An 11,523-nucleotide genomic window follows, 5' to 3' on the forward strand; every position below is an offset into this window, starting at 1 on the left:
GTACCACAAAAAATATCTCAGGGACCTTAATCCCATCTCCTTCAGGAATGAGCTTGGCCAACTCCTTGGGGTGGAGTTGGGAGAACACGCCACATGCCACCATCCCCACCATCCCATGCTGCCATCCAGCTCCTGACTGCCCAGAAGGACACCACGGGCAGCTCATGAGCTCCAGGAACTGAAGGTCGGGAGCCCAAGGTCACCTGCCAATCCGTGGTCATGAGAATTTTGCATTTTATGTTGCTCTCATTTCTGATCATCGAAACAGTCTCTCCGAGGTAGTGAAAGGGAAGGGCTTGGAGAAGCCACACCCAGTTTCGTTTGGTTCTGTTCTGTTTTCAGTTTCGTTTAGTTTATTTTTTCCACCCACCACAAATTCTTCTCTTCCCCTCTCATAGTGTGGGCGAAATGCTGAAAACTTCGACCGATTTTTCACCCGCCATCCACCAGTTCTAACACCTCCTGACCAGGAAGTCATCAGGAATATTGACCAATCAGAATTCGAAGGATTTTCCTTTGTTAACTCTGAATTTTTAAAACCTGAAGTCAAGAGCTAAGTAGCTGTGTAGATTTCCGTCCTTCATTTCTGTCATTCAAGCTCAACGGCTATTGTGGTGACATTTTTTTGTTTTCATTGCAAAGTTGCATCCATGTTTTGTTTGCTGATGAAACTAGAGTGACCATGTTTCAGGACCCAAATGTCCTCAGGTAGTTTTGGAGCATCTCTGTGAGATGGGATTATGCAGATGGCATGTTGACAATGTGGCTGCATAATTAGCACATTATCAAAGTCCTTGTAGCATTTATTTTCCCCAGCATGTCAGCGATGTAGATCCAGCGGGGACAGAACATGCCTGCTTTCTCCCCCTTGTTCCTGCACTGCCATTCTCATCCCTTTTCCAACGCCAACCATCCAATCTAGATTTTTTTTTCCTGCCAAACAAGTGGATAATCGGATGCTAGCAGTATTCTCCCGCTTCCAGTCCTGGAGCTTGGCTTGTATCCAAGTAGATGGTTGCTTTGCCTTAGGGGGAATTTCCTCCATTCTTCCTGGTTTGGAGGCCCCAGGAGCTTTGGGGAAAAAACATGCTAAAAATAAAATTTTATTTGTTTTTTTTTTTTAACTCAAAAATTAAGAAGATTATTTAAGTCCTTTTAAAATTCCAAGAGTGTGCTTTTAGACAGTTTCAATCTAAGGGCACTTCCAGGAGTCATAAGGCAACCAGCTTGGGTGCTACCTTAATGCTGTAATTTCTGGTTCCCTGTGTCCCCCGATCACCTTCATCCCCAAACTACTTGAACAGGGCATTTGGACTAACTCCCTGAAAAGACATGGTCACTTTAGCAAAGTCCCAAAGGGCCATGGTTTTACATTACATTTCAAACTTTATTTGCTTTGGGGTTTTATTTCTGTTGTTCAAATGCAAAAAAAAAAAAAAAAAGTTACTCACTTTTGTTACACATGCTTTGAAATACGTGTCCAGATGTTATTAACCACAATGACCTGCTTTGATTTACCGAGAAGACGGCTCTAGAGCCTGGCAGACCCATGCCTGCTCAAATGGGATTTGTCTAGGTTTGTTGCTGGCTTCAGAAAGCTAATTAAGTGCTCTGAGAAAGACACCATGTCTTGAAAGCATAGACAGTTGTATTCTTCACTTTGATGTTGTTTTGCAAGATGTTTGTGGAAATGTTTGTATCTGGATATCTGTTATGTGCCATTTTTCTTCTAGCATCGAGATACAATAAAAAAAAAAAAAAAGCAAGAAAGAAGAAGAAATACTATTTCAAGGAAAACGGCTGTCTATGAAAAACATGGACCCAAACTGCAGAATGGGGCCTCCTGAGGCTTCAGGACAGAAAAAAATTAAAGCCAGATCTTAATCTTGGCCCCAGTGTTCAGCCAGTCAGAGAGACTGAAACTGTGGATCATTTAGGGACTCCTGGGGGCCTTTGATGGGGTGGGATGAGCTGGCTGGGGGGGTCTCAATGAGATCAGAGCTCAAGGCCCACATTCTCACCAGAGGCAAGTTTAGGGGCCAGTTAGGGGCAGGGCTGGGGCTGCTGAGTTTGTTATCAAAATCACTACGCCTCTCAGCTCAGACTCATCCTTTCTAGCAAATAGCTTCACGAGCCCCCAGAAGCCCAGGGAAACCCCTTGATTGGGGAAATTCCATTTCCATCTGAGCAGACGAGGACAGCAGGTGGTCCCCCATCCCACCTCCTGTCCCCCGCTGTCCTCAGGCAGCCCTGAAGGCAACTCTTGTCACAAGTCAAGTGATTTCTGCAAGCGCCAGGGCTTCTAAGAGACCATCAAGGGAACTCAAAACACTTGACAAGTGTCCTTGAAGGGAGACTTCTCATCTTTAAGAAAATTGTGATTTGATTTCTACTTGGGCGAAGCCCCCTGCTGTTCACTCCTTTCTGCCTGCTCTCGTCTCCTTGCTGGGGGTGTGGGGACCATCCCTGTGGCCACTGTTGTGGGTCACAATCTAGATGTCAAAGGAAGCAGATGGGAAGCCCTAGCTCTCAAGCTTAGGAGGCAAGAGAAGGAGGAAAACTGGGGAAGACCCTCCTCATTGTACTGTTGGGAAACCGGCATCAGGAAGGAGGAAGTGACTTGCCCAAAGTCAGCCAGTTGGAATGCAAACCCAGTTTCCTGAATCTCCGTACGGGTCTCCCTCCTCTGTGACTGCCGTCTCTGAGCCATGCCCACCAACAGACAGCTTATTTGAAGTCTTTCATCTGGCTGTTGGGTCACCAAGCCTTTACTTGGATATACTCTCAGGAAGATTAAAACTAAGGAGAAACATTGGGCCATCGACAAGTCATTAGAGACAACTTTAGAGAACAACGTAGGATGGGTGAATAGATATAAATAGATAGGTAGGTAGATAGAGATAAATAGATATAAATAGAAAGAATATACTGTGTGTGTATATATATATGTATTATATTTACTGCACTCTACATTTTCCAAATTGCTAACATTATTTTTCAAAAGTTTAATAGTTTGCAGAAGTAGATACTCAAGCCAAAGCCTCTGTTCCCCTAATACACTGAGCTGAGAGTTGTTCAGGGAAGCCTTCTGTGAAAGGGAGGGATCATTAGAATTCTTGCAGTTGCCTATTCCATCAACATTTCAAGTGCAGAGGAGACTGAGAAGCAGAGCTTTCAACAGATGTAATCTCAGCGGAATACTTTGCAAACACATCCAAGAAAGATTTTTAAATTAATTTTTGTGATTGTGCATGTATTCCACCCTCCTTTCAGTCACCTAGCCAACATTTAGTGAGCACTGACTGTGTGCTGGGCTCTATCCTGGGTGCCAGAAGCATGGTGGGGAGCATGAAGATGCAACCCAGGAAGGTAGTCATTAAACAAGTCATTAAAAGCACGATATGATCTAGAGATAACTCATCTCTAGGTTAATCAGGGAAGACTTCATTTAAGAAAGGAAGAGTCATCAGAAGACTTTGGGGTTCTTTCTCTGTGGAGACCACATTGGAGGCTAAAGGAGATGTAGCAGCACCCTCTCGACCCAGATTTCTGGTCCAGTCCTATAGTGCCAAAGTGGGGAAAGAGAGGCAAGAGCTGGGGTGTGTTTCCTTCTAGAAGGCCAAAGACACAGTCTCCATACTTGATGCAATCACAGAATCATCAAGATGTGAGCTGACAGATGCCTGTGTGATAAGAGGGAACTAGTTTCAGAACTCAGTTCCAAGTCGTTAGTCCAGATTCCTTTCGGGCCCTCCGGAGACACTGCCCCTGGCTTGACACCACCTGGTTCTTCTAGATGAGACAGCTTGATGCTTTCCAGAAGAACTTAAATTAGAGGGTCGTTTTGTAAAAAGAAACTAAATAAGAAAATCCAAAGAAGCCTAAACACAGTCCAGGGTAGTCATGGCTAGTTGTCTACCAGGATCTTAGAATCCCTCTTTCCCTTTGTTGGACTCCTCATTGACCCTCTCTTCTAAGAAAGCACAGGGCCACGGTCAGAGTGACCATCTTGGGGAATTACTAGGAAGCCAGTGGAATTAGTGGGGCTTCCCTACTGGCTCAGATGGTAAAGAATCCACCTGCAATGCAGGAGACCTGGGTTCAGTAACCTTCCTGGGGTGAGTGCAACTATTTTCATGTAACTTCAGATACTATCACCCTGGAAAGGAATTTTCCCAACAGAGAGGCCCATTCTTTCCCAACTTTTAGGGTAAAGTTCAGGGGTCTTTTCTATTGAGGATCTGCCCACAATGGCAAGTCCTGTTTGGATCATGTGGCTGATTGAAGCATCACCAGTACAACAAATGGGGTAGGACTTTAATAATTGAGGATGATGCAAAGGGAACCTCTGCTGGATACCCACAGGCAGGGAAAGCCATGCCAGGGGACCTGAAAGGAGGCAGATGCCTGTCTTCTAGCCTCAGGTATTCCCAGGGCCCACACCCAGCCCTGGAGCTCTCAGATCTTGAAGGAGCCTCACACAGTTCTATCCATATTGGGGCTCACAATGGATAAGGGCCCATCTGAGTGACCCACAGGATCAGTGGGAACAAATTCCATTATTTTGCTCTAGAGTGAGATCTCTAGCTTGGGGACAACTGTGAGTTGTCAGAAGTCAAGAGGCTCATCTTTCATTAAGTCTTCATTCATCTATTCACTCATTCAGCAAATAATCATGGAAGGCCTGCCATGTACCAAGTCTTGGCACTGGAAATATACAGACAAGGACTTTAGCCTCCTGCAAAGAGGCAATAAATAATCATGACAGTTTCTGACAGCAGCAAGTACAATGAACACAATTAGAAAGATGTTTAAGTATGACTAGTGGGGTTCAGGGAGGGAGGCACAGACAGTATTAAAGGAAAAGCTGGCATTCAAGCCTTTCTCTGAACACAGGAAAGAATGCATTCAGTGCCTGGGACAGCACAGGACAGGCTGGCAGCTGGCAGGACGAGAAAAAAGTAGAGTGGGTGGGGCATGGCAGGAGATGCCTACCACCCAAAAATCAGCTCCACCACTATCTTCAGCTCACTCCCCTCTGACCACACCTACTGAATTGAATTCCTCATATTCCCCTCACTCCACACCCCCACACATACACCACAAGAGTAAGTGGGGAACTTCGTAGGAACATTTTACCCGTCTCAGTGGAGTAGTCAAAAAGAAGGCATTCTTGTGAGAGGCATTTTGCAAAGGGCAATGAGGCCAGCAATGAGAAATCCTTGTCAGTCAGTGCTCTTTAGGGGTTAAACCTAAAGCAGAGATAATGATCAACCAAACTCTAGCAAATCAGTCAGTTCTCTCCCTTCTTGACAATCTGACACCACTCTGGCTTCAGCCAGGTAACCTGCCCAGTACCAGTGAAACCCATGTGTTATCCTTGGTTGTCCTTGCAATACACCAGCCATCAAACTGTCCCCCAGTCAGAGAGGCTAAGATGAAGCCTAATTGGGAATCGTGTGGTCAGGTAAAAGTCACCACCCCGCTGTGCAATCTTGGGCAAGTCACTTTACCTTCCTGTGCCTCAGTTTTCTCATATGTCAGAGCACTGGGGCAAGGAGCTCTACCTGCCCGCAGGTGGGTGGTGAAGATGGGAAGATCATAGGCTGGAAAGGACCCTGAAGAGGTGAGAGCATCATACAGATGTGAGATCTTTTCATGAGCCCACACTCTGACATTCCCTGGTGAAACTTGGCCCAAACTATATTTAGTAAACTGGAGACTGATGTCCCCTCCGCACCCCCACCCCCCCAAAATGAAACTCCAGACTAACTAGGAGAATGGAATATTTTAAGACTGTCTTTCCAGACTGAGTTTGTTAACCAGATGCATCATCAGAAGATCTCTGATGATCATCAGAAGAACCTCTGGCTGATGAAGACTCAGATTCTAGTCTGTGGTTGGATTTCTGAGCATCCCTTCAAAGCCTCGATTGCACCAGGGAATGTGGGATGGATAGTGATCCCCTCCTTTCGTTGAGCAGTGATGTGATGTCCCCATTCTTGCCACTCTGCCTTCTGGGGATGAGTGGTTGTGAGCTCTTCTCCTTTTTAAAGAAAGAAGCCTCCTAGCCACAGGGGGCGCTCTTGAATGATTTTCTCCTGGACGCTCTACCGCATGACTATTTCTATGACATTATACCTTGTAAGAGGTAGATTCCAACTCATCTCAAAGCCGAAGAAAACAACAGACACATACACACACCATATTTTCTGGCAATCCTTAAAGAAAGTCAATGTCTCGTTTCCTTTCTTAGAAAATTTCCACAAAGTCTTCTCTCCAGAAGCCAACATACGATGTGAAATGAAAGCCAGGGATTAGTATTGCAGTGCAGCTGCTAAAACCGGTCAGCACAGGGCTTCTCCCGACTCTGCCCATGAGACGTCATCAGCTTCCCAATAACTGGCATGTCTCGGTCACATTTCCTCCTCCTTATGCCATGTTAATGTGTTTGCTTTCCATTTGACAGAGAGACAAGCGAGACACCTCCAATTTCGACAAAGAGTTCACCAGACAGCCTGTGGAACTCACGCCTACTGATAAACTCTTCATCATGAACTTGGACCAAAATGAATTTGCTGGCTTCTCCTATACTAACCCAGAGTTTGTCATTAATGTGTAGGTGAATGCAAACTCCATTGTAAGCCTGGAGTGTAAGACTTCAGGCCAAGTGTATGTATCAATTCTAGTCTTCCAGGATTCATGGTGCATATGCTGGCATTCCACACATGGAGAGCTTGTCCTAGAGGGCTTTTCTTTGTATGTGTAGCTTGCTAGTTTGTTTTCTACATCTGAAAATGTTTAGTTTAGAATAAGCGCTTTATCCAATATTAGAGGTACAATTTTCCAAACTTCCAGAAACTCATCAAACAAACAGACGATGTCAAAACTAATGTGTCTGATACCAAAATGCTTCAGTATTTGTAATTTTTAAAGTCAGAAGCTAATGTTCCTGGTAAAAGTTTTTACAGTTATCCTATAATATCCCCCTTGAATGCTAAGCATGACTGGTATTTTTAAAAATTGTGAGTAAGCTTTGCAGTTACTGTGAACTATTGTCTCTTGGAGGAAATTTTTTGTTTAAGAATTGATACGATTAAACTGAGTTAATATATGCCAACTCTTGTTTACATGTCTGCTTTTAAATACAGTCTGGTGCAGGGGTTACAAACTGGGAAGTCATAGCCTGATCCCATAGATGAGTTTCGTTTCACTTGCACAGAATTTCATTTAATTGAAATTGTTGTCAACATTAAAAAATGGAATTTTTCTGTAGATTTCTGGACTTTCAGTTGAAAAAAAATCAGAAGACTGGCAGCACTGGGCCTATATTTCCATGTGGAAATAATTCAACAGAACTGAGAAATGGCCATCTCTTTAAAAGCAGTGCATCCTCTCATTTTACCATAGTCTCCACCACTCTCTATTGTCCTACATTCTCATCCACTTCCTGGATGCTGTGGCCCTTTGAGGTAAAGATCTCTGCTATTTGCCAGTCATAGGTTTCATGACCTTAATACTTTCCTGTGTCCATAATTAGGGTATCTGGCCAGTCATCCAGTTGAGTGGTTGGTATGTAGTCAGTCCTCAAACACAAAATACATGATACAGTTTCATGACAAAAGTCAACAGGAAGGTTGGCATCAGGACAGAACACTTCTGTGGTCTTTGAGGATGTCACTCACATTTGTGAAACTGCTTACCTTGTAATATTTTCTGCTAGTCCCATATCTGTAACAGACAAAACAAACAGGGGTTTACCCTTTTCTCAACAGCCATACTTGTCCAATGAAGCCAGAAGAGAAGGGAAAAAAATAAGGGAGATCGCTTCTAAAAGCTGTTGGCATGATAAGGAGACCCATTCTCTGAGATCAAAGTGGCATGTTAGTGAATCACACTGGGTATGAGCTTGACACCTTCTTCTCTGAATGAAATCAGGCTTCTGTTTTCTTTTTGAAAGCTGTAGTAATCCAATCGATAACACCTGCCTTTGAAGCTGCTAATGTCATGGGGTTGCGGAAAAGAGCAGATCTGTCACTGCAAGTTCATCATGACTCAACAGACTTTATTTATCTCCTCCCTCCTTGGAAGACCCCCAGGAAATGGGCATTGGGCAGATACAGTGAAACCACTGATTCTAGTGTACTCTGCAGAATTTCAGGAACACTGCCAGTTACATCAGGTAAAGCTAACTTAAAGAAGAAACTATGTTCAGTGCATCACATTCAGAAAACAAAAATATGTGAATTGCTATAGATGTGTGATGGCATGTTCCATTTAAGATGATATTACAGAAGTTGCTATTGCTACTTCTGATTCCTCCATATTTCTTGCCAGCCCTGCATATTTCCTCCCTCTGCTGGATATAAACCAGCCTTTCATTTCATAAATAACTGACCACGAGCTCTGAACCAGGCATAGTTCTGGGTGCTGGGGATATAGAGACCAACAAGACAGTTCAAGACTTTCTACACACAGGCACAAGAAGACTGAAGAAGTTCCAGCCTTTCATCTTCCTGGGCTCGCATCCAGTGAAATAGGAGTGGGAGCTCCTGTAAGAGCCCTGCAGTTTCCTCTGACTGGCTCTGCCTGGTCCCGTGTACATCCCTGAACCAAGCCCTGTATCTGGGGTGGAGAGAGGTCGTGGGTAGGCTATTTTGATTGGTCAAGCCTAAACTGTATTAGTTATCTACTGCCGTGTAACAAATTACTCCAAAACTTTGAAACAGCAAACATTTATTACACAACATTCTTGTCTGTGGGCAAGAATCTGGTTGGTGTGGCCTCTTATACGGTTGCAGTTAAGCTGTTGGCCAGGATTGCATTACGTATGAAGGCTCCACTGGGGGACATGGGATTCACTACAAGCTTAATCTCACGATGCTGACAGCCTCTGTTTCTAGCCAGATAAGCAGCTGCCTAGGAACTGTGTCTTTGGACATGGTAGCTGGCTTCCCCAGGGAAAATGAATCAAGTGAGAGTCTAATCTGGAAGCCATCTAATCTCAGTGGCAACCCAGTCTCAGAAGTGACATCTCATCGTATTACTGGTTTATGTTCTTCAGAAGCAAGCCCGTAGGCCCAGCCCATACTCTGGGGAGGGTCTTATACAAGGTGAGAGTTCCAGGAAGTGAGGGCCTCTAGGTGTCATCTTGGAGACTGCTGCCACATGCACCATGAGCTGCACCCCTGGCGCTATGGGTAGAGTGCCACCCAAACCACATTAACCGAGACGGGGTGAGGGACCACTCTCTAAATAAAAGTTTCAGAAGCTGTTCTTGGAACAAGGGGAATGTGTTCTGAGGAGACAAACTACAGTGGTGGATTCTCTGAAGATGGAAATTTAGAGTAGCCCCAAAGATTCCTTAAGGTTGGTGATGTATGAGAGACTGGTCAATACTGAGAAAAAATTAAAGGAATGACTCCCTTGTCATTGCATGTGGTCCACAGAGGTCCCCATTGCCAAGTTCACCACCAAAGACAAGAGCGTGAATTTGACCTTCAGATGAATTATAGTCTTGGCCTTCCAGGGACTCAAAATCCATCAAGAAGATGAGTTGGTGGAAACGTACACATGATACAAGATCAATTATTTGAGTGACAAACCACTTCAATGCTTAGTGTCTTTAAAAAAAAACAACCATTTGTTTAACTCACAGTGATGATTTTTCTGGTCTGGCCATCCCAGCTCATCTCTGATGGACTTGCCTGTGTATGTTCAGTCAGCTAGAAGGACAGCTGGTGACTTGATGGTCTAGGATGACCTCACTCACATATACAGTGTTTGACAGACTGGCCGGTCTAGAGATGGCTCAGTTGGAATGGTTTGGTTTTGCTCCATGTTCTCTATTTACCCTCCAGCAGGGTAGAACATGGGGCTTCCCAAGTGGCTCAGGGGGTAAAGAATCTGCCTGCAGTGCAGGAGATGCAGGAGACATGGGTTCGATCCCTGGGTCAGGAAGATCCCCTGGAGGAAGGCATGGCAACCCACTCCAGTATTCTTGCCTGAAGAGTTCCATGGACAGAGGAGCCTGGCGGGCTACAGTCCATGGGCTCGCAAAGAGTCAGACATGACTGAAGCGATTTAGCACACATGCGGGGTAGAACATAGCTTTCCTCATAGGGTGGTTTTGAGGACCACTGAAGAGCAGCAGTGGGAAGCAAACCCCAGTGCACAAGCACTTTTGAAGGCTCATCTTATGTCATGGTTGCTGCTTCTCCATAAGGGAAATTCAAGGGGTGGAGAAATGGACTCCACTTTTGGATGGGAGGCACTACAAAAACACATTGCAAAGGCAAATCGAATGATGGGGAAATGTATGGCCAGCTTTGTATCTACCGCAGAGTCCATCAGTGGCACCATTTGTGAACTTAGGGGGCTTCCAAGAGTTAAGGTAGATGGGATCAAGAAATTGCCGGGAACATCTCGGGCTGTACCATGGTCAGGCCACTTAGATCACCAAAACTCTGTCTCTTCAGTCTCAACATACAGACACAGTGCTAGAGTTCAGGCTTGTTAATTGGGTAATGAGTCAGCATGAGAGCTGGTACAATAGGTTCTTCATACCCATGAGGACAAAATTCTGCAGTATTCACGTGTTACTCCTGCCTTGATTCTTTTTCTCAAGTCACATACACACTGAGATGCTGGAGAATTCAGGGAGGAATGGAAAACAAGCTAAATGATAACCCAATCTGGGACACCCAATCCACTACCGCCTATCAATCTCTAGCTCTCCAAATCTGAAAGCCAAATAGCTCAGGTCTTGTATCTGTGCTGGCTTTGATGTGAGACTGCTTTGACACATGGAATTCTGCTGTCATCACATCCTAGACAAGCAATGCTGCTGCTAAGTCGCTTCAGTTGTGTCTGACTCTGTGTGGCTGTAGGGACTGTAGCCCACCAGACTCCTCTGTCTGTGAGATTCTCCAGGCAACAATACTGGAGTGGGTTGCCATGCTCTCCTCCATGAGATCTTCCCATCCCAGGGATCAAACCCATGTCTTTTATGTCTCCTGCATTGGCAGGTGGGTTCTTCCACTAGCGCCACCTGGGGAGCCCAGACAAGCAATGGTGGTTCCAAAAGTGAGTCCTGATTTCCCCAAACAATAAAGGTTTGCAGTCCAGACATCTCAGCCAATGACTGAACCACACTCAATCCATTATGGGTTTTGTCCCATAAAATGCTAGTCTTCCTAGCATATGGTCTGCCAATATCAGGCCAGATGTCAGGGTGAGATTACAATGGTATTTGGACAAAAGACGCAAGAACATTCAATTCTGTTTTCAGCCAATCCATGAGAGAAATATATGAATAGAAGAAAATGCCTAGTAGATGAAAAGTTGATCACTATTGGAAGATTTGACTTCATACCCCAACGTGGGATCCTAACCCTAAGGTGATCTGGATTGCGTGGAGAATTCCTATCAGGTGGGTTGTGTTTTGTATCTATTGCTGTTAACAAGTTACCCCAAACTTAACACTTAAGACATATTTGTGTGTGTGTATATGTGTGTGCGCGC

The 11,523-nt window shown here is 44.8% G+C and overlaps 1 protein-coding gene across 3 annotated transcripts in view; it reads left to right on the forward strand.

Annotated features, from left to right (window-relative positions):
* PRKCB (protein kinase C beta) overlaps nt 1-7,120 on the forward strand; it is a 374,732-nt gene extending 367,612 nt beyond the window's left edge. For 2 of the 3 annotated variants that reach the window (XM_019987893.2, XM_019987895.2), the window contains one exon: nt 399-6,570. In XM_019987893.2, the coding sequence (XP_019843452.1) occupies nt 399-557 (159 nt within the window). In that variant the 3' untranslated portion in view covers nt 558-6,570. Of the gene's footprint in view, nt 1-398 lie in introns of all 3 variants that reach the window. The other variant, XM_019987894.2, reaches the window with a different exon arrangement.
* The last annotated feature ends 4,403 nt before the right edge of the window (nt 7,121-11,523 follow it).

Source organism: Bos indicus, chromosome 25 (assembly GCF_029378745.1).
Source record: "Bos indicus isolate NIAB-ARS_2022 breed Sahiwal x Tharparkar chromosome 25, NIAB-ARS_B.indTharparkar_mat_pri_1.0, whole genome shotgun sequence".
NCBI lineage: Eukaryota > Metazoa > Chordata > Mammalia > Artiodactyla > Bovidae > Bos > Bos indicus.